Source organism: Syzygium oleosum, unplaced genomic scaffold (genome assembly GCF_021117445.2).
Source record: "Syzygium oleosum isolate NSW1041296 unplaced genomic scaffold, Sole_v2.1 Sole_v2.03, whole genome shotgun sequence".
Lineage (NCBI taxonomy): Eukaryota > Viridiplantae > Streptophyta > Magnoliopsida > Myrtales > Myrtaceae > Syzygium > Syzygium oleosum.
Genome location: NW_026607487.1, coordinates 17009124 through 17032746, shown reverse-complemented (window position 1 = coordinate 17032746; position 23623 = coordinate 17009124). Strand labels below are relative to the sequence as shown.

Here is a 23623-nt window from a genome sequence, read left to right as displayed (position 1 = left end):
TCGATATGTTAGGGTAGATGAACAAGTTGGGATTTGTCACAAGAACTCGAATAGAGATTTATGTGAGAGATTCCAACACTCGGGACAAACTATCAGTAAGCACTTTACTATAGTGTTGAAAGCAGTTCTCAAATTGGCAAGAGAGGTTATTGTACCACCTTCCTTTGACGTCGTTCCAGAGGAGATTCTTATGGATCCTAACCATAAACGTTACTTTAAGGTAGGATTCTCATGCATTCCTTTACACCATCAGTTTTATTTTGTTGATAATAATGTATAATACTAGTCTTTGATAAAATGATAGGGTTGCGTAGGCTCTATTGATAGCACCCATCATCATGCTTATGTACCTGTGGCGAAGCATATCCCATTTAGAGGCGGGAAATGAATTACCACTCATAATGTGTTGTGTGTTTGTTCGTTTGATATGAAATTTACTTTTGTGTATACTGGTTGGGAAGGCTTTGTCAACGATTGTCGGGTGCTCTCGGCAGCACTCGAGACTCCTCGCTTAGAATTTCCTCAATCACTACCAGGTATTTGCTGGTTCTTTAAGCAGTAATTTTCTTTATAATTGGATTGCGATTGCAAATCATGACCAACAAATGAATACCTTGTTATAGGCAAATACTACGTGGTAGATTCTGGTTATGCAACAACTTCGGGATTTTTAACTCCTTTCAAAGGTGAACGGTATCATCTAATTGATTATAGGGGTAGAGCAAGACGGCCAAGAACAGCAAGTGAATTGTTCAACTACAGGCATTCTTCACTAAGGAATGTCATTGAGAGATCATTTGGGGCATTAAAAAATTGCTTCTTCATTTTGAGACACATGCCTTCATTTACAATTTGAAAGCAAGCACGTATTGTAATTGCATGTTGTGTTATCCATAATTACATCTGTGATCAAGACAAGACGGATAAAAACTTTTCCCTATATGGAGATCTAAATTACGAGTTTGGACCTACACAAGATGAAGTTACAGACGATACATCGACCAGAGAAGAAATCGAGATGAACATGCTTAGGAAAAGTATTGTCAATAAAATGGCAAGGGATCATTATATGCCGGAGATTCCATGAAATTGTATTTTCGACTTATGTAATGTATTTCCATTATTTTGTATTTGAGGATTTTCCTATGTTGGCTCTTGTAAGGTGATGTGGTATTTGAGGACTATGTTATCAAATGAATTTCTGTTCTAGGAAATTGAAATTTTATGCTGTTATCAAACGAATTTTTGTTCCAGAAATTGAAATTTTGTGTCGTTATCAAACTTGTTTTTTTTCCTCAGAAACTCGCCCAGGAACATAAATAGAAAAATCTATTTCTGGCAAGAAATTGATTTCTGGAACAGAATGGTTATCATTCGTAGTTTTAGTACTCTTGAGCTTGGTTAATTAATTATTTGTTTATTTAGTTTAGATTTTACTCTATGTGTGAGTAAGTTTCAATAGTTGTATGTTAAGTTATTGTGGTTATGGAGTTTGAACTAAAAAGCTTTCCACATGTCTAGAACGTCTTTGAGAGATTACTAAAGGTTTTGTTGCATTTTGTGTAAGAAGAATGTGAAAATGGTAAAAATAGGCATAAAAAGGGTATCTTGGTAAATTTTTGTCAAGACTAGGGGCAATTTCAAAATTTATAGAAGTAAGTGGGGGCTGTTAAGAGGGTTATTTTATGAGTTTTGGTGTTAATTAGTGGATTATTAAGTAAGATTAATTAAAGGAAATCAAACCAGTTTAAAAAATGAGTTTATAAGCTGCAGGGGCAAATTTGTAATTTCAACAAGTTGAAGGATGAATTTACAAAAAAACTGAAAGTTCTGGGGACTGTTCATAGCTTGTAGAATCTTATTATGATAGGTGGTTGTTATTTTTAGAAATAATTGCTTTTATCTAACTATGCAAAATTAGAGCAAATTGTAATAATTAATTAATAGTGGGTAGCTTTGATAGTATTGTAAATTTATGTAGTGTCTATAGTGTAAATAAATTTTGTGTGTGTTTTAAATAACAAAATAATATCCTTTAGTATTTAATTTAATAATATGGCTTGGTTGAACGAAAATCAAAAGTTAAAGGCAAAATTATAAAATGAGAAATTTTTACTAGGACAATAATCTAATTCTAAGAATTTGGAATTACAGAAATAATCTTTAATAGTTGTGATAAAAGTGAACTTAATCAAGGGTTGTTTAAGAAAATGAAAATTATGTTTTGTTTAATGCTAGTCAATTGTGTTCTTGAAGATGTGTTTGTACCGGGATTAGCTATAATACATGCTAGGTGTAGAACTATCATATGGGTTGACATGGGGTTATCAGAGTGGATTCTCCATCGGTATGTCACTTGGTATGTCAACATCGATGGCAAGTTGGTGGGACCACTTAGAGGCTTTGATGATTCTCCAGGTTTTGATGATGATGGTTCATCGACAAGTGAAGTTGTTGACCCCTAGTTGATGGCCCAACAATGTACATGCAAGCTTTTGAGAGTAAGAGTATAGTGTTGAAGTTAGGTGACCCTAACCCTTTCCAAGATTTATATATTTGACGTTGTATTGTAAAATTAATGTTGATATAAAAAGCTGCGTATGTATTTTATTAAACTCGTGTGATTGTTTTTGTATGGGATTTTGTGAGTGCTTTAATGTGCTTCCGCATGCTAATAATAATTATGAGTAATAATTGGAAAAAAAAACGTGTTGCGCGTGACGTTATGATACGTCACAATTATTCTACTCTACCTCTTCTGGGGAGTGTCCTAGTGTATAGATATTGCCAATTCTGATAGTCTCTAAAGGTTTTCCTCCTTCCTAAGGGGAGAACAATGCAACACAAGAAGAGAATTGTACAATACCTTAAGGGGAGATAACAGAGCAACCATTTTAGGGGGAGAACACACTAGTTAGGCAAGTTATTGGTATCTTTCATAGGCGAATTAATAGTAGTAAGACATTGAAGACATATCGTCGTAGGAATCCTACTACCAACACATAGTTTAGATTATTGATACATTGCATGTTCGGTCATCATCTTTGGATCCGGATTCTATTGCTCCTTCCGGTGAGGTTTCTCTATCTAATCTTCCTATCGCACTTTGAACATATATCCCATGTTGTCTCGTATAACTCTTTGTCTAGCTCTTATCGTACTTTTGTGTCTTGTCTATCTTCTGTCTCTATTCCATTAAATTAGCAAGAAGCTTTTGCAGATAAATGTGGAAGGCAACAATGGTGGAGGAGATGCATGCTTTGAAGATAAATGGCACGTGGTATCTTGTTGTTCTTCTTCTTGGGAAACAACCGGTAGGATATAAGTGGGTGTTTGTAGTCCAACAGAAGATGGATGGTACTGTGTACAAATATAATGCACGATTGGTGGCGAAGGAATTTACTCAGATTTATGGGATTGACTATCAAGAAACCTTTTCTCCTATTGCCAAGTTGAATACTGTTCGAGTGCTGTTAACCAGAGATGAAATTTTCAGAAGTTAAATATAAATAATGCTTTTCTTCATGGAGAGCTAGAAGAGGAGGTGTATATGGAGATTTCTCTAGGTTTTTCTTATGACAAAACTCAAGGTAAAGTGTGCAAGCTGAAATGCACACTTTATGGTTTAAACCGTCACCTCGAATCTGGTTTGATAGGTTTCAAGAAGCTATGGTCTCTGTTGGGTATAAATAAAATAATCTTGATCATACTTTGTTTGTAAAGAGATAAGTTGCTAGGGTCACTATTCTTATTGTTTTTATGGACGACATTATTGTCATATGGAATGATAGTGATGAAATCAGTAGGCTGAAGAAGATTCTAAAATAAGAGTTCGAGATAAAGGATCTTGGGAAGTTCCGATGCTTTTTTGGGATTGAAGTTGTCAGATCTTCAAAAGGTATTCTTCTATTACAAAGGAAGTATGTGACATCCAGATAATTCCTAAAAGAAGTCGGGTGTGATTGACGTTACGTGTATGAATTTTAATCGACCGAGCAATAGATTAGAAAATTTATTGAGTTTATGTATCGTTTGAGTGATGAGTTAGAATTTTATCGAGTTAAGTATTTCCATTTCGTTCGGTAATTTTTGTTAAACGTTTTGGTGGATTTTAAATATTTTCCGTGTTGCCAATGTTTAAAGCGGACACCTATTGTTCCTCGTTTACGTATTGATCCACTTAATATTTTGTTAAAGCATCTACTTTGGCAAATTAGCCTTTGAATTCCCCTTGATCGATATGTTTATTTCTTAATGTACCAAAATCTTATTAATACTCTAAATAAGGCATTGAGCTTATTCAAGATTTGATGTCATGCTTTATGTCATATCATATCTCATCAAATTCAACTTGAGTTCATAAATGAAATGGGTGACTCATGCACTTACTTGGCTAATGGAGAAGAAGCATCTTCAAATTATCTCCTCTCGTGGCTAATCATATTTAGCCACATACCCCTAACTGTTTACCTTAGGTCACATAAAGCCTTCTCATTGGACCATTTGCATCCTATTACTTACTTAGGGGCCACATGAATCCATTTAATTGGAACAACAAGCCTCTCTTCCTATAGACCTCATAATTTTACCCTTGGTTAATTAAGCAACTCCATCAATTCACTTTTAAATATTCACCCTACCGAAGGGTAAGTCTTTAAAAACTTCAAAAGAGAGAACATTCCCTTCACTTGCTTCCAATTACATAATTTCCTTCTTGAATCCTTTGTCTTCTATACCCAGAGTAAAGACGTCAGCCCATACTTGCATTATTAAAGTCTCGATCTTAATTTCTCAGGTTTGAAAGAGGTAACCATTAAATTTCCAACTACTTTCCATAATTGAGTTTTGTCGTTTTTGAAATGAGAATTATTGATTCTCTATTTTGTTCATTTTTTCATTGAAGGAAGTTAAAGTTTTGGTCTTTTGTGCAAGTTATTTGAGGTAAGTGAAACTCTAGGAACTAAGTTTGGTTATTCTAATGAGTACTCTTGACTTGGTTGTTTTGATGGGTGTTAACTTTAAGTGAGTTTTAAGGTCATGTGTGAGTAAACTTTGGCAGTGGCATGTTGGGTTCATAACTTTTGTGAATTCTGATGGAGACATGTTGAGTTGTGTATTGATGAATATAATTGTTTTGTTAAGAATTATAAGTAAATTCCACGATGATTGGTGGTATTTTGGTGAAAAGTGTGTGAATTGGTAAAGAAATGAGAAAGTTGTCAACTTAAGAGGGAAATTTTTTATTCCAGCACGTAGTTATCGAATTTGGAGATATGCAGAATTTCAAAAAAACATCTTTTTACGTTTTTTCAGTTCTTTGGAATTATTTGTCTTTCAAGTGTTTGTTAAGTATCATTACTTAATAAAAGCATATTTGTTACATTTGAGATAAGTAGCTTATTACTATTTGTGTAAATAATGCATGTATAAGTGATGGGGTTCGCAATTCGGTGATGGTTAAGTGAAATGATGTGGTGCATAGAATGTTGATGTTGAATATGTTCATGTGCATTAATGCTGCATGATAACTTTGAATAATAAAAAGAAAGTGTTCCGTCGTCCACATGATGGTGGCAACAATGCCCTATGTGTTAGGATGCTCCAGGAGTGTTTGGGATGAGAAGTGAAGAAGATAATGCATGTCCATGAGTATATATATATACATGTTGATAAGGCACTAAATGATACCGACGCATCATGAGATTATATGCCATCCGTGTGCATTGAGTTGATACCATGCATTCATGTGAGACACTTGCAAAGAAGGTAAGGTGTGTGGTCACGCATTATTATATTGCCTTGAATGTTCATTGTTGTTTATGCTAGGGCGGGGGTGAAGGTGAACTCTTATTTTACACTTAGGGATTTCATTTACTAGGTCTTGGCTTTTTTCATTATTTTTCAAATATGTAGAATGGCCCTTCCACCGCCACAGCCACCGCCACCGCTATTCGGAGTTTCGATGCATGTTTATTATGTGTACGAAGATGTAGTGTTACTTGATTTAGTTTTAACTTATACAAAGTGTGCTACTACGGTATGAATCGACGTAGGACTTGCCGAGTGGGTTCCCCACCGGTATGTAGCCTAGTATGCGAGCTTCGATGGTGATTTGCTTGGACAGCTTAGAGGCTTCGATGGTCCTCCTGGTTATGTCGTGGACAAGCCGTCGATGGGTGAGGTTATCGATCCTTAAATATTAGTTCGGTGTTGTACATGTAGGCTATTGAGAGTAGGGGTATGGTAGTGGCCAGGTGATATCGACCCCTTTCTAAGTGTATTGTATTTTGATGTTTGTTCAGGAGTAATGATGTATAATTAATGTTATTAAAAATGATGCATATGTACATTATTAAGCTATTAAGATATTGATATGACATGTTATAATTATTTTGTCGTGCTTCCACATGTGAATAAATTAATAAGAAAGAAATTAAATATGACACGTGTAGATCGTGATGTTCTAGGGCGTCACAAAGTATGCCCTTGATTTTTTAACAAAAGTTGGGTTATTGGGATGTCATCCCTATGATACATCTATTGAGCTCAATAGATGGTGATCTCATTATTAGTGATTAGTGGGCAAGTTAATTTATTTGTCCCACATTCGACCTAATATTACTTTTGTTGTGAACCTAGTGAGTCAATTTATGCATGATCCATACTCCACTCATATGAATGATTTTCTCCGGATCCTTTGATATTTAAAGTCTGCTCCTGGAAATGGATTCTTATGTCTCCTCATGATAGCTTGAAAGTTGAAGCCTATACTGATGCTGATTGGGTTAAATCCCTTGACTCGAAGTCTATTTCTAGATATTGTACTTTCTTAGGAGTGAATTTTGTGACTTGGCGTAGCAAAAAGCAAAATGCAGTTGCTCGATCTAGTGCCGAAGCAGAGTTTCGTGCATTGGTGCAGGGGGTTTGTAAGTTGTTATGGCTTAAAGTATTAGTTGAAGATCTTGGTGTATTTGTTTTTGTTCCTATGATGCTATATTGTGATTATAAGGCCGCCATTAGTATTGCTCAATACAGCATAACCTACGAAACAAGTAGAGATTGATTGGCACTTTATCAAGGAGAAGTTGGAGAGTGATTTAATTTGCATGCCCTTTGTTTAGTCTGGTGATCAACTTGCTATTGTGTTCACTAAAGGATTACGGGCTAAATCATTTCATCCTGTTTTAGTTAAGTTGGGCATGCGTGATATTTATACTCCAACTTGAGAGGTAGTGTTGAGAGATTTGGCGACAATAAGGGTTCTATTGTAATTATTGCCTCTTGGCTTTATTATAACAGATAGCTTGGGGTTGCATCGCCCTAACCCCGTATTCGGTTCAATTTTTTGTCTGTCGGTAGTAAGATAGAGACCTTGCTTAGAAAGCTCGAGATTAAACTCAAGTCTAAAATTTCTTGCACCACTAAAACAAACGAAACAGGCAGCACATAAAGCAAAGACAACACTCTGGTGATCAATGTCAGATGTCACCCGGAGTTCCCCCAAACACTTCAGTAGGGTTGTGTTTGAGACAATCCCTCACTCTGTATAAAGGATCACGTGCCCCAGTGAAGTGGTCAGGGGAACTCCAGGGAACAGCTGACTCTTTTTTGCTCTTATTTCCTTCTTTCTTGTGCTTTTGCCCGGGCGTGGAGGGTGTCCTAAGTAAGAACTGCTAGTTATAACGATAACATATTTACTGGTAACTCCATGGAAAAAGAAGGTTGGGTTTGTGGAGGAACCTGGAAAAGAGGAGAAATTCATTGATTCTCAGTTGGCGAAAATGAACCTGGCCAGATTTGCTGGGTAGATTGATAAGGGAGGGAGGAATCACATCAAGTTGAATGTCCATAAGTTTTGTTGCTTTCCCCTTTTTTGGATGTGAAAGTTTTGTGTTCAGATTTCTAGCATTTAACATGCTGGGATTGCTTTCACTACTTCTGAATAAAGGATGGTTTGCTCTGGTAATGTGGCGGGGAATATGAGCGACTCAAATCCACATGTTTGGTGAATGACTAAGAAACAAGTTTTGGGGGGTAACTGCATGCTTTACATCAAAAGCCATGTGGGAGTTTTAAGTAATCTGATAACTTCACTTGTTTTCAGATGCTATGGTGATTAACCGTATGCAATGTCGTGTTTTAAGCGAGACGCCAATTACTCTAAAAGTCAATTACGACCCAAGTTATATTTCGATTTAGAAATTTTAGTCAGCCAAGAATTCCTGTGGTGCAAGGATAATATGCTTTTTGAGATAAGATTTAAACTTCTATGTGGCAAAGGCAAATCTCATGAAAAGCCTAAAAATGTAAGTGAAGATTCTGTCTACGCAAGGAATGATATGCTTTTTGGGTCCTGGACCATCTGATGTGATCAGATCCACGCAATTAACAGAAATGAATCCGGTCGTCTTCACCCATCAGATGAACAGCAAGAATATTATCTGATGGCATGCTACCACGAGCCCTTTTGCACCATACCAGCCTTGTCTTGCTTGCCTCACCCACTTCAGTCTTCTCTTCACCCGTAAAACTTGAGAGGGGTCTTTCATGCTTCATTAGGTATTGGAACTAAAAGGGGAAGTTACCGTGAAAATAAAGAAAATAACCACTTCAAAAGGAAACAGAAAGAGCTAGGACAAAAATCAGTAGAATTACGAATCCATCGATACAAATTATGACATCTCGTCGTAAAGGCTGTCTCGAGCACTGTAGAATTACAAATAATAGATACTATTTATATCAAATATTGCAGTTGAGGATGTCTCAAGCACTTTAAAGGATTTCTGACTTTGAATCAATAGAGATTTTCAGTTAAACTACTCACCGCATCTGAATATCTAGATCATACATTTATGTAGTAAGTCCAGCTTCCAGAACCCTCTCCTTTCAGGAATTTGGTGCTAGGTGAATTGGAATTTCAGTCACACTCCTTTAATCATCTAATGAAAAGTCGATTCTGAGGGCCGAGAAAGTGTGTGCTCGGTGACAGATGAAGCAGGCCGAGAAATGGGCAAAAATTCTTGCTAAACCGCGAATTAATCACCACATTGTCAGAAGACAAGGAAAAAGAGATTTGAAACTGACAGAGAAGGAAAAAGGAAAAGAATCGCATGGCACAATAATTCATGTCCATGCATTCCAGGGACTTCCATGTTGCGCAGAGGCACGTCTAGGTACATGGCAAGAGCCTTATCCTGACACACGATGTTCCTTCCTCAAGTGGAGCAGTTTCTATATATATAGAGCACTGCGTTGTTTCTTTTGCTCATCAACTCAAGGCAGATAAGACACACACCAGAAAAGGAGAGGAACATTACGAATCGGGTGCCCCCCAGAGTTCTCCTGAACACTTCAATGGGACTTTCTTTGCAAGCACTTCCCAATGAAGTGTTTGGGGGAACTCCTGGTGTCGCTTGATGCTATGGCCGGAATTCAACACAACACCATAAACTCTTTTGAGGGAGTGTGTACACTGTACACTCATATCGCTGCTACATCAGACTTATCATCCTTTGATGTTCGGTGGCTTTCCCCTTAATGCTTTTCAAAGTTTCTCTCGTTCTGTTGGCGATACAGCTAATGAGCTATGTCACACAGGCTGCTCTCATAAGTTTTTTCATTGGATTCTGCAGGGTAAAAACTTCAGGATCTTCCATTGAAGTATAACAGCGACAATAAGGAGGAGGCCAACAGCATCCAAAATAATCGAGAGACTGATATGGTTCTATTTTTCATTCAGTTAGTCGGTGTTCAAGTTCCTCATTCCTCGGGATTCCAGTTGCTGGAGGAGACTCTTTCCATGGAGAACGTGTTGAACTGAATCTGAACCGTTTCAATTGTACTTCATTCACAAACGAACTGGGAGAGTCAGAAGAGCGTTCGATTTTCATTTCATTGCTAACCCCATCCCGCCAACCCCCCCCCCCCCCCCCCCGTTTGAAATTGTGAACATTGAAAGCTGACGAAGACATTGAGAATCTTGAAAGCTGATGAACTGATGTTCACTGGTCTAACAATTGCTACTTTGGGAGGTCTTCGCAGCCTGCTTGCGACAGAAGAATCACAACATAATAATGGTTAGAAAGAACTGACTCACCAGGCGACCCAGACTTCTCTCGTTTGCATCTTGTTCTTTTAACCGTTCCGGTCGTGCAACTGTTTGATATTTTCTGGAATGTACATTGACCGGTGACCTCAGGCGAAAATCTTCGGGATGTGCCAAGAAAGAGGAGAAAATGGCCCTAAAGGACAAATTTCAATCTTAGGATACCACTCTCTTTCTGAGCGATTCTCCAACTGATAGGGCGAAAACTCTCCAACTGATGCAGCGAAAAATCCACAGGTGCAGATCTGAAGCACATCAAGTGTGGCTGACACTCTTCTGTTCGTTTTAATGCGCACTCGTTTGCCTGCGCAAGCGTGTGTACGCGTGCGCTAGAGAGAGTGAGAGAGGGAGAAAATCACAAGCATCAATTACTGAAACCAGCCACCAAGCCCAGCGAAAGAAAAATGAAGCTCATGGAGTGACAGAAGATACATCGTTGATCAGCACAGTTTAACTGACGATGCAAAAATTTCGTCAAACACGTTATGCTCGTATAGCACACCAATCAAAACCACATTACGTATGTGGAACAAACCACTATACAAACACAAGGCCTTCGTCCTCCTCATCGAACATGCGCCGAATGCCTGTGAGACTGCAATGGCGACACGCTCGGTGTCGAATTAAGTGGAGACCGCTGCTGTCTCAGAGGGGATTTTGGCGGTGTGGCCGAAGCAGTGTGATGGTCAGACGGGTTGTGCTTGGCTCCGCTTTTGGGAGACTCGAGCTGTTCGAGGCTTGCCAAAACCTCGGACATCTTAGGCCTGGCTTTGCCATCGCTGTTCAGGCACTGTAAAGCGAGTGATGCAGCTGTACATGCTCCTTTCTGGGGATATTGGCCCTCCAATTTGGTGTCCATTACCCGAAACAGTTTCCTTTTGTCACCCAAATAGGGTCTTGCCCAATCCACCAGATTTTGCTCCACCCCGACTTTCGATTTGTCAACTGCACGCCTGCCGGACAACAGTTCTAGCAACACAACCCCAAAGCTGTAGACATCGCTCTTAGCAGTCAACCGTCCTGTGCAGCATTAAAACTTTTAGTACGGAAAAGATTTCAAATTTCAAAATAAGGTCAATTAAAGGGCCAGACTGCACTCGAAAAGATATCCGTATGATTGATGGTGATCGATACTGGATACCAAGGTTCTAAAAATACGCAAGGCTTCACTAAGACAATAGTTGTTTATGCCAGTAATACTGCTACGAACGATAGTAAGGTTGAAATGATTCCACATTCATCATTTAAGAAGTATCTCCAAGGCTGTTCTTAAGATTTTTGCGGTTCAAAATCGGCAGAGCAGGTAGGCGAGAAAAATAAGTGAGCTATTGAGCCTTCATAAATATGTAAATTGCAAGTCAAGCACCAACACTAGCAATCACGTACCAGTAGCAACATATTCAGGTGCTGCATACCCGTGAGTACCCATGACTTGGGTAGACACATGAGTCCTGTCACCAGTTGGCCCTGCCTTAGCCAATCCAAAATCGGAGAGTTTTGCATTGTATTCCTGCATCCCAAATGCACAGAAAACGTCAGTAACTCGAGGGGGTTAGAAGAAATACTAAAAATGCAACTCTTTGTCCCAGCATACCGCATCAAGAAGGATATTTGAGGCTTTGAAGTCACGGTATATTACGGGAGATTTGGCATCGTGTAGAAAAGAGAGCCCACGGGCAGCACCCACAGCCACTTTGATTCTTATTGCCCAAGAAAGAGGCTGTGGCCCTCCTGCAAAATATACAACAGATAAATGTTAACCACCTTTTCAGAGGCAACATTAAAAAGATTGATATGTCCAGACGTTACTGTAGTGTGCTTATGCAGGAGGAGGAGAGGTAGGATACGGTAAAGGAATAATGACTTGAAAACAGGAGGAGTTTTGCCCACCGCGAGTTCTACATATGTTTGATTAAACTGGTTCAAAAGACAAATTTGGCTGCCAGAGAAAGAGGACATGCACCCATAAAAGAAAATTAGAGAAAAGAGATGCACTTTATCTACGAAAATTTCCTGAATATTTTGTTTTAGTTCACAAATAATCCAGCGTTTTCCACATAAACTGCAATGGAGCAGTCCAAACGTCAAAGAGCATGTCCTACATTTGAGTTTTAACTTCCAAAGATGTAAGATATATAGCACTTGAGAAATGCCAAAACCTTGAAACTATTAATGGCGCATTGTCAACTTACTCCTGAAAAGATGGTTCTCCAAGCTCCCCTTGGGCATAAATTCATAGACCAACAGTCGATTTTCACCTTCCACACAGTATCCAATTAATTTGACCAGATTTGGATGATGGAGTTGGCCAAGGTAATCAACTTCTGTCTGAAAGTGATTGCAGTTAGTAGACAGGCCAGGTAATAGATCAACACTACGAGCTGTGAAAGAGGAAAAAAGAAGCAGATGATAGCAGACAAAACATACCAACCACTCCTTGTGGCCTTGAAAACCCTCAGGCTTAAGTTTTTTGACCGCCACAACCATTCCTGATCCAGGTTTTGCAGCGGCAAAAGTGAGTTCATCGATCCATCCTTTGAAGACATACCCAAATCCCCCTTCGCCAAGAAGGCTATCCGGACGGAAGTTCCTAGTGGCATTCCGCAGCTCATTGAATGAGAATGCTTTCAAATTTGGAGAGGACAGAATCTCTCCTTCCGACCTTGGTGTCGGAAGACTTGAAGTTGAAGCATAACTCCTGTCACCGCCGGATAGTGTGGTCACGCTTGAGTGAGGTGAATAACGGCTGGTTTTGCTGGAATTTTTCGAGACTCCTGATTCAGGGAAAAAAAAAACCTAATTATTGCACAAATTCAATCTCAAAAAACTCATTCGTTTTCTGCCCAAACTTCATCAGGACAGAAAGAATGTCTAGTTGACCACCAATATCACAAGATTCTAACAAAACTGATGATCTTCCCTTTTTCGTTAACACACATGACATCAGAGAAAAGAGAAGCCGACTTACAAAGCCCAACGACCAAAAAAGATGAGTCTCTCCTAGCAGCCCGAGTCTCGCAGTCATAGTTACTGGTTCAATGTGAGGCATCACATTGGATCCTAATCTCTTATCTCAAACGTCTGAACTCTCGAGTAAAAAAATTCAGAGTCATAGATACTAACTCTCTGCAATACTTGCGTGCGAGACACCCTCTGTTCAACCCCATGATCCCCATCAAAGTACAAAATAATTAATTCACAGGACCCCATTTAAACCAAATCCAAGACCAATCAAGACCAACAAGCTAAACCCAAAACTAGCTCAAGAACGAAAGAGCCACAACTCTCACCCACTCTACCCCCAACACAGTGATCACACCAAAGCTGTTGCATCAAAATTCAAAAGGAAACGAGACGAATCAGCACAAAGACCCGACCCCTCGAAAACCCACCAAAACCTTAGCTCATGAAACAAAAATTCAAAGAAGGAATTCATCGATACCCTTTAAAAAGACAGGACATATATAAAGAAACAGAGAGAAAAATTCTATAATAACAGCAGCAGTAGTAGGTACTTATGATCTACGATATCATTTCCATTACCAAAAGTGGAACGGGAGCTCTGGGTAGCTTCTACTTTAGCAGAGGAACGTAAGCAATTGCCCATATGAACGCTTCGCAAAGAGAGAGACAGAGAGAGGGAGACCCCTTCAAGAATTCAGCGAAACCCGCTGCCCCTGCACCCTTTTATTTTTATTCTTTTCAAATAGAAGGGAAAAAAAATCTCAAAGGGAAATGATTCAACGGGGTAGGAGGCTAATGATAAGCAGGAGGGAAGAAGGTCGGACGGGTGGAGGAAGACTTTCCGTGCAAAGCAGCGATTCTTAGCTCGAGGGACGAAGGGGGAGAAAAACAACAGAAACCGACGGAAAGTCGGGGGAAGTGAGGGAACCAGGAATGGCAATGTGAACGTGTGATGATGATGATGATATGGAAGGAGGAGGAGGAGAAGGAGAAGAAGCTAAAGTAGAAAGAGCATGTGGAGAGATAGAGAGAGAGAGAGAGAGAGAAGGAGGGAGGGAGGGAGCGCGTGTGAACGCGACAGGCGCATGGGAGGACTTTTGGTCGCCTCCGATGACGTGTCCGCCACGGCTGTCGACGGCGGGGGCCCGCAGAGTTACGGAAATGCCACTCTCCGGGCTCCGGCCGCGGAGGGCGTGCGGATTGACCGGAATGTCCCTGATCCCCATTTGCTCACTGATTACGCATTCCGGCAAGCGAGAGAGAGAAGGGATTCGTGCTAATTCCAACACCATTCACGCACGCCAAAGATGGCTAAGCGACTTTTCTTTTCTTTTTTTAAAATCAAGCATTTGTCCCGACTTATCATCCGATATACAAGGCGATTAACATTCGAGATTAACGGAAAATGTAGAGATGTATTGATATGGGTGATTGCCACGGGTGATGAATTATTAGTCATGTACCGCATCACCAACCGATGAAATGACGCATTTTAAGATGTACAAGATTTCGTCAGATCGGCCGATATCTCTCTACTTTAACTGACATCGCACTTGAAATTATAAATTCCCTCGATTTCATTCGGTTCTCTCTCGACACGTCGAAAGTATGTTTTGTCTCCCGATTGATTATCGAAAACGGACTTCTAATGTCCGATGGAATCTCGAGAGGTGATTTTACTCTTCAATAATTTCTATTTGGTTTGAAATGTTGGAAAGTTGATGAAGCCTGATTTAATCTATTTCCCAAGTGCGCCTCTTCTTCCCACAGACCGGAGGGCCGTTCAGGTCAGTCTCGTTGATAGAGTTTCTAGTAAGAATTAATGACTTTGATTCTAGAGATTGTAGTGGGATTAGTCCTCCTCTTATGCTCAAAATACCATGTACCGAAGAATAATTATTTGTCTAGGAAAGAAAAAAAAAGGATTGCGTATTATAAGGAGGAAAACTACCTCGGTAAATATAAAAATATTATCAATTGTGGAATTATCAGGTCGACATTCACGTGCGCATGATCACCTCCGTATAATATATATGATTTCTCTGCCATCGCGAATGCGAGGAGGTGGAGGGGTAATTCGGGCAATTGGGAAGGAGACGTCGCGCTTGGGTAGGCGGAAGCAGGGTCGGCTAGCCCAGGCCCCCAATCGGGAAAAACGCGCCAAGGACCCGCCACCGAACCCGACTCCGAATCCGAATCCGAAGACGCACCCGCATTGTGTCATCCCCCCCCTCAACGTGATGCACCGCGAGACCGACACGTGTCTCCCCGTGCAACCGGGAAGCTTTCTTCTTTACGCTCTCTTTTCTTTTTTTTTTCCTTAATTTGACCGAAAAAGGACAGTGGGTGGAGGGGTTTTACACGAGCGGGTCCCTCCCCGCCATGCAAACACCACAATGAACAGATGAAACACCCATCGTTCCCAGGTCCCAAACCAATGTATTTCTATTGTTCTCGTCCCTTTCTAGTATTGACAGAGAGAAAGAGAGATTTTTCTTTTTTGAAATAAATATCGCCACCAAAATACCGCACCCGCTACGTACTGCTCGAACCGACTCGTATTCTACGGGTGGCGAGTCCGTTGTCATCGCGGCCCGACTGATATGTGAACCGCACGAGATCGAAACCCGCGACCTCCCGAAAGGAAAAAGGATGCGATTCCCTTTATCACTTGGCAGGCCACATTGGCGCTGTTGGATTCCCTCTTCGAGTTAGATACTGGAGGAACAGCTTATGTACATGGGTTTTGCCTAATTAGTTTAGTGGGCACTAATTCCCCTTTTTGACCAAAGAATAAAGCAAATGGACCACGCTAAGAGAACCCAATTCCATCCATAAACAGATGTGCGATAACGAGTGTTTGGTGCGTTTTGAGTCTGGGAAAGCAATTTTCCAAAAGAGCATCCTTTTCCAGATTCGTTCATGTTGGGTATGAAATGGATGGAATGCTTCTACATTTTTTGGTCCTTATGAAAAATCTCTTTTTTGGGTCTAGCAGAAACCTAAGCCGTAAAAGGAACGACCCCGATGACCCAAATCTTTCCTCGTCAAGCTCCTTCTGCAATCGTCTCCAGGTCGAGCTTTCAACCACTCGAATTCGAGACCCCGTCCCCCACGAGTCGCTCCCGTTCGGACCGCAACCGTACTTTGCCCCCCCCCAACTGGCGAAAGACGCCTCGATCAATGGATGCGTGCCGTCGACGTACCGGCGAATCGAAGGAACATGGAAATGAATGGCGCGACGACAACAAGAGCTGAAGCTGTCAATGATGGTAACAGGGGTGGGTCTGGACGGGGGAGGGTGGACGAATTTAGTCAAGACGGAGACATCATGCAAGTGTGAAAGGATTGAGGAAGGACCCAAGACACGTAAAAGTCCGGAGAGACCGAGTGACCTTATCGATGTCCATGAATTTACCATCTAATCTAAAGGACCCAACACCAAAAGCTTTTTTCCTGAAGATTCGGAATCATTGCAAAAGCTGAGAAAATTGGCCATTATCGTTGACTTGGCCCCATCAAAGGTTGACCCGGTCTTATTTTGTGGGGCAAGAAATTGCAACCGGAGGCTCTTCTTCTGGGGGGATAATATATTTGTTTCTCCTTTCGGGTCAAAAGGTCATTATATTCCATGCTGTAATTTAATACATTAAAGTTGAACTGACGTGACATTACTTGGTAGTTTTATGTACCTCTTTCTCTTCCTCATCTAACTACTCGATTTTAGTCCCTCGCGGCCACCGTCAGCCGCCGATGTTGCCGGTGAAGTGGCCAAAATCATCTCTTTCTTCACTTTGGCATCGCCGCCAAATGCATGCCATCTCCGTTCAGCATCTCTCGCTCCTTCCCCTCCCTCCTATTCAGTACTCAATCATCTTTGTCCGTCGATTAAGGGCTCATCAAGTACTGATTCTACTCGACCCAAAAAAAAAAGTACTAATTCTACGACACTCATCTCCCTCAAGGTTCAGTCATGCGATGGAGAGAGAGAGAGAGAGAGAGAGAGAGAGAGAGAGAGAGAGAGAGAGAGAGAGAGAGAGAGAGAGAGAGAGAGAGTAGAAGGTCTACGAGTGAGATCGAGTGCCGATGAATAACCTAGAACTCACCAAAGCCAAAGTTCCCCTATAGGAATCAATATGCACCACAGGTTCAGGTTAAGGTGACCAGGTTTGATACCTGGCCCTCCGATGCTTAAGTTAGTTCATGTGAAAGGGAAATTGATGATATTTATGCATAAAAAAAATAGGATTAGTTGGAATTTCCTAAGTGAGTGTTTTTTTTATATATGTATAACCCGAGTTGTTCGTGATTGACAATCTGCGGTTTTGGGTGACAATTTGCAATCTGCATGGATAAAAGGCTCGTTACTGAAAACGCTTGTCACTCCGACAATATATAATCTACAATGGTCTTAGAATCGATGGTGATCAAACCGATCTGAGAACCAATGCACGCTAGGACTTGTAGTGAGTGGAGGCGTTGTTATGACTGTCAATTAGACAAGGTGTAAGTAATGTATAATCTTAGATTTAGTACCATGGAGCGTGCTCGGCTTCTCAAGGGCTTGGTCCTGTAACTTCGACACTCGGGGTTTTTCGATAACTCACTCAAAAAAATCCTTCATCATCGAGAATGACACGGCAGCGGTGATCGGAGGCACATAGGCTAGAGGGAGATGGCGAGCTTGCATCCCCTAACACATTAATATGGATGTGAGTAACAGTTAGTGGTGGAGTTGGATTTTGGCCGATGCGTCCAAATCTCATAAAGGGCTACAAATTTTACCCGACATAGTTGCCTCTCTTATATCTTCAAGGATCTCCATTCTCGGGAAAACTATCTGCAATGATGATGTCATGGATAAAAAAAACGAGTGGATCTGGATTTGTGAAGGTGCCCCTTTGGGCTGTTCGGATGGTGATGTCTCCCCGCATAATCCACTCTCGAGTTATGAGTGGCCTAGAATTCATCATATCGATGGAAAAACTGCACTGGAAATTTGTACCGGTCGTGTCTGATCACTATGTGATGTTGTTGCGGTGTACTATGCATGTGGTTTAGCTCGATTGCAATGTTACCCCAGAATTCATCTGATATATAACCTCTTATCTTTTCCCCGAACGTGAGACATGGAAGGGACATGCAAATTTGGAGCAAAAGGATAAGGACGATTGTAGAGAAATTGGTCAGTCAAGTCTACGAGTACGTTGAAAAGTCTCTCTTCTCTCTTCTCTCCATCGTCTTCTACGACCTTTAGTAACGGGAAGCTGGTCTTACCCTCCCTTCCCTTGTATTTTATTAATTTTTTCTTCTCTCCAGATTTAAACCCGAGAGCTCTCTTTTTCCGATTTAGTTTTAGATTAAGAGTTTGAACTCTCCTAATCTAGGTATGGGAGTTTAATAATATGCTTTTTGGGATTCGATACCCTCTGCTCTGTCCCTGTATAGGTTCTCTGTCTCTAGCTTCAATAGTGATCACAGAAGCTCTAACTTCTCGTTAAACCACGAAGATTTGCTCTTCCAAATATTAGATATGTGTTTGCTCAACCTATTTTGGTTGTTTCCTTGCAGCGACAGTGTAGAGGAAATCGAACTTAGCCTCGCACATCAACATGATAACTACTATATTTGACATGTACTAATCACTGACGAAGATATGAGATCCAGTATCCGGCCGCCAATTATTTTGCTTTACATATCTGTTCATGTGGAACGAGTGTGTGCTTAATTCTGCTTGTGCTCCGTTGATCCTCATTGTTTTTTGAATTTGGCTTTGTTTTGTAGTATTTTGAGCTTTTTTTTTTTTAGTCGACAGTATTTTGAGCTTTACTTTGTTTTGATGTGCTTTGAGGATGTTTTTGTGGCGGTTCCATGGTGACTATATACCATGAAGCTTCTCTTGTTTCCTATCTCCCATTTTCTCTAGGAAAAAAGACCTGGTGAAGGTTGACCAAATAGCGTGTGCCTTCTATTTTTATGGAGGTTTTTGGTTGGAAAATTGGTGGGAATTTACCAAACGAACAAGAGGGAAATTATCCAAAAAGTTATAAACCTATTACACGATGGTTAAATTTGATCAACACCACAAAATACCACACAAACCGGTACACTTGTGATAAATGAAGGGTAAAACCTCACAGGATCAGTTTGGGATTTTTAGTGGTCAAAAAATTAGTTTTTGGTAAATTTATTACGAATGTACTAGTTTGGACTTTTTCGTGGTATTATCAACCCTTTAATATATTAAAGTTGAACTGACGTGGCATGACTTGTAGTTTTTGTACCCCTTCCTCTTCCTCATCTAACTACTCAAATTTTAGTCCCTTGCTGCCATCGTCTGCCGCCGATGTTGCCGGCAAAATGGCCGAAATCATCTCTTTCTTCACTTTTGGCATCGCCACCGTTGCATCTCCATCCAGCATCTCTCGCTCCTTCCCTCATTCCTGTTCAGTACTCAATCATCTTCGTCCGTCTATTGAGGGCTCGTCGAGTACTAATTCTACGGTGTGATCTATTACTCGTCTCCCTCGGGGTTCAGTCATGCGATGGAGAAACAGAGAGAGAGAGAGAGAGAGGAGAAATTGAGTCGAAGGTCTACGAGCGAGATCGAGTGGAACTCACCAAATTAGCCGAAGTTCCCCTCCATGAATCAATATGCACCCCATAATCCAGGTTAAGATATCTAGATTAGCCATATGATGCTTAGCTCCTGTGAAAGGGAAATTAAGGATCTTTATGCACAAAAAGAGTAGGATTAGTCAGAATTTCCTGAGTGGGTATTTTTTTGTATATAAGTATTCCCCTTTGTGAGTTGTTCGTGGTTGACAATTAGCGGTTTTAGGTTGCAATTTGCAATCTACATGGACAAATGCTCGGTATTGAAAATGCTCTATCACTTCGACAATATGTTGTGCTCTACAGTGGCCTTACAATCGACGGTGATCACCAGTACACGCTAGGCCTTGCAATGAGTGGAGGCGTTGTTATGATTGTCCAAATCTTAAAACGTGTTACAAATTTTACCTGACAACGTTGCCTATTTTTGGATCAGATCATTTTCGACCCGATCCAACCCCAATGACGCAAATCTTTCTTTGTCAAACTCCTTCCACCATTGTCTCCACGTCGAGCTTTCGACGACAACTCGAATTCGAAACCCGTCTCCCGTTCGTCACTCCCATTCGGATAGCAACAGTACATTGCCCCCCACGACTCGGGAAAGACGCCTCGAACGATGCATGCTGTCAATGTACCGGCAAATCGAAGGACCACAGAAATGAATTGCGCGAGGACATCAAGAGTTGAAGCTGTCGATGATGGTAATAGAGGACGTGGGAGGGTGCATGAATTTAGCTAAGACAGAGACATCATGCAAGTGTGAAAGGAGTGAAGAGGACCCGAGACACATAAAAGTCCAGAGAGACTGAGAGCGACTTTATTGATGTCCATGAATTTACCATCTAACCTGAGGACCCAACACCGAAGCTTTTTCCTTAAGATTCAGAAAACGTTGCCTTTTTTTTTTTTTGTGGATATGATAATTTTTACACGACCTGACCCGATCCGAACCATAAGTAGATGTGGTTTTGGGCGACAATTTGTAATCTGTATGGACAAACACTCGTTGCTGAAAATGTGTGTCACTTTGACAGTATTTAGTGCTCTACGGTGGTCTTACAATCGAGGGTGATCAAACCGATAGGACCAATGCACGTCTGGCATTGTAGTGAGTAGAGGCATCGTAATGACCATCCAAAGCTCAAAAAGGGTTAAACATTTTACCCACAACGTTGCCTCTTTTCTTTTTTAACTCTAAAAGATCTCCATTCTCAGAAAAACTATCTGAAATGACGATGTCATGGACTTTGCATCGATTAAAACCATCTTTCGAGGAATTAGAGCGAAGGTCTGTTGATAATCGACTTTTCGAATGATTACTGATGAGACGGTGGATAAAAAAAACGAGTGGATCTGGATTTGTGAAGGTGCTCCTTTGGGCAGTTGGGATGTCGATGTCTCTCCGTATAATCCACTCTCGAGTCATAAGTGGCCTAGAATTCATCGTATCGATGGAAAAACTGCACTAGAAACTAGAACCGGTCGTGTCTGATCACTACGTGATGTTGTTGTGGTGTACTATGCATGAAGTTGAGCTTAATTGCAATGTTACCCCAGAATTTATCTTACATAGAACCTCTGATTTTGGCTTGTCTTGTACAGTTTTTTTCTTTTTGGGTCCACGCTTCTTCTCTTGCATTTTGCTTTCGTGGCTCCTCGTACGTTAGACATGGAACGGACATGCAAATTTGGAGCAAGAGGAAAAGGACGATTGTAGAAAAATCGGTTTGTCTGGTCTACGAGGATGTTGAAAAGTCTTCTTCTCTTGCTCTCGCTTCTCTCTCTATCGTTTTCTTCGAACTGCAACCATGAGGACGGTTTGAGCCGGTCTCACCATCCCCTCCCTCTCTTGTTGATTTTATATATTTTTTATTATTCTTTCTTCTTTTTTCTTCTCTCCATATTAAGATCTCGGGCCTAATTCCAAAAAAAAACCCTCAACTTTACACTTTGTCCCAATTATATCCTGAACTTTTTTTTGTCTCAAGAAAAACCACAAACTTTTATCCGAGTCCCAAATCTGCCCTCCCGTTATAAATCCGTCCAATTAACGTCATAAAAAAAAAAAAAAAAAAAAAAAAAAAGAGAACCGGCGGCTGCGGCGGTGGCCAAGCCTTCGCCGGTGGCCACCGCCGGGAAGGAACGGTGGCCCTCACCGGCCCGGGCGAGGGCGTGTAGCCCCCAATCTGGGACGAGGGTCGCGCCCTCCCCCGGAATCGGGGCGCACGCCCTCGCCGGCGACTCGCCCGGGGCCGGCGAGGGTCGCCGCCTTCGGGAAGGCCCGAGGCGAGGGCACGCCCAACCCTCGCCGGCCCGGCGAGTCGCTCGGCGAGGGCGTGCGGCCCCGTCCCCGGGGAGGGCGCGACCCTCGCCCCAGATCGGAGGCTGCACGCCTTCGCCGGCGACTTGCCCGGGGCCGGCGAGGGTCACCGGCCTTCGGGAAGGCCCAGGTGAGGGCCGCCGCTCTTTCCCAACGGCTGTGGCGGCGGCCACCGGCGAAGGCTTGGCCACCGCCGCAGCCGCCGGTTCTCTTTTTTTTTTTTTCTAACTTTAATTGAACGGATTTATAACGGGAGGGCAGATTTGGGAGTCGGATAAAAGTTTGTGATTTTTCTTGAGACAAAAAAAAGTACAGGATATAATTGGAACAAAGTGTAAAGTTGAGGATTTTTTTTGGAATTAGGCCTAAGATCTCGTGTTGACGAGGATAATTTGTGCATTTTTAAAATTTTTCTAAATCTTACCTTTATTTCTTTATTTTTTTTTCCTTTTGCCTGTATATGGTACTCAGCCATGGCCAATGACCGGCCACTGGTGAGGGCCTTCGCCGAATTGAGTGAGGGCCACCCTCACCAATCCTCACATGTGGTGACCACAAGTGAAGGGAAAAAAAAATTAAAAATTCGGAATTTTTTTTTTAAAATGCAAAAGTTGTTCACGTCAGTGTCGAGCACAATTGAAAGGTTTAGGATTAAATTGACACAATTAAAAAGTTTCAGGCTAAATGGAAAATCGTTAAAGGCTTAAAACTAAATTGACATAATTGAAAGATTTATGATTGAATTGGCTACCATACAATAAGTTTAACACTTTTGGACAATTATCCCAAATCACAAGACTTAATGAGCTATTAATGGAATGAAGTTCAAGCTACTCTGGAGTTTCCTCTTATGCCAAACGTACTTTTAGAATGTCTCGCGACGTATTGGAAACGATACACGCGTAAATGAAAATTCTCATATGATCATTGGTGAAATGCTAAGGAATTCTTCTCAACTTAGGCTCTGTTCGTTTCACGGAAAATAACTTCCGGGAAAACGTTTTCCGGATTTTCCGATGTTCGTTTCACAGAAAATAACTTCCCACGGAAAACATTTTCCTTCCTATGGATAAAATACCTTCACTTTTGAGGAAAATGACTTTCTCTTCTCAAAAGAGGAAACCATTTTCCTTCTTCTTCTTTCACCATTTATTTTCAATATTTCTTTTTTTTTTTTCCTTCTTCTTCTCCCTCGACCAGTCGCCGGCGATGGCCTCAGGCGAGCTCGAGCCTCGCCACAAGCTAGCGAGGCTCAAGCTCGCCAGATTTCGGCGAGGTCGAGCCTTGCCAACCTGTGGCGTGGCTTTGCCTCGCCCAGCAAGGCTCGAGCTCGCCAAATTCCGGCGAGGTCGAGCCTCGCCAACCTGTGGCGTGGCTCTGCCTCGCCTGCTCCGGCGAGGCCAAGCTCGCTCGAGGCCGACGAGGCTCGACCTCGCCGAAATCTAGTGAGTTCGAGCCTCGTCGGCCTATGGCGAGGCTCGAGCTCGCCTAAGGCCGACCTCCGCGGCCAGCGACTTGCCGGAGAAGAAAAAGAAAGAAAAAGAAGAAAAATTAAAAATTATTAAAAGTATTGCAAGGAGGAAAATCTTTTCCATATCGAACAACGGAAAATCTTT

At 41.4% G+C, this 23623-nt stretch overlaps 1 protein-coding gene and 1 long non-coding RNA gene across 2 annotated transcripts; one reads left to right on the top strand and one right to left on the bottom strand.

Annotated features, from left to right (window-relative positions):
- The first annotated feature begins 9277 nt into the window (after positions 1–9277).
- LOC130137719 (uncharacterized) lies at positions 9278–9990 on the top strand. The gene is made up of 2 exons (XR_008816090.1): positions 9278–9517; positions 9633–9990. It is a non-coding gene; the product is annotated as an uncharacterized LOC130137719 (long non-coding RNA).
- A 483-nt stretch (positions 9991–10473) lies between these two features.
- LOC115671982 (probable serine/threonine-protein kinase PBL3) lies at positions 10474–14062 on the bottom strand. Its single transcript, XM_030593710.2, has 6 exons — positions 13649–14062; positions 12533–12879; positions 12298–12433; positions 11700–11836; positions 11492–11615; positions 10474–11125 (listed from the first exon to the last, which is right to left on the bottom strand). The coding sequence occupies exons 1-6, from the start codon at positions 13710–13712 to the stop codon at positions 10671–10673; spliced, it is 1263 nt and encodes a 420-aa protein (XP_030449570.1). The 5' UTR covers positions 13713–14062; the 3' UTR covers positions 10474–10670.
- Positions 14063–23623: the final 9561 nt, after the last annotated feature.

What these genes read in the sequence shown, in the direction of transcription:
- LOC115671982 (XM_030593710.2), bottom strand. Translation starts at nt 13,712, where the DNA reads ATGGGCAATTGCTTACGTTCCTCTGCTAAAGTAGAAGCTACCCAGAGC. An exon ending in GAGCTCCCGTTCCACTTTTG is followed by an intron (nt 12,880 to 13,648) that starts GTAATGGAAATG and finishes TCCCTGAATCAG; the next exon opens with GAGTCTCGAAAAATTCCAGC. An exon ending in GGAGAACCATCTTTTCAGGA is followed by an intron (nt 11,837 to 12,297) that starts GTAAGTTGACAA and finishes TATATTTTGCAG; the next exon opens with GAGGGCCACAGCCTCTTTCT.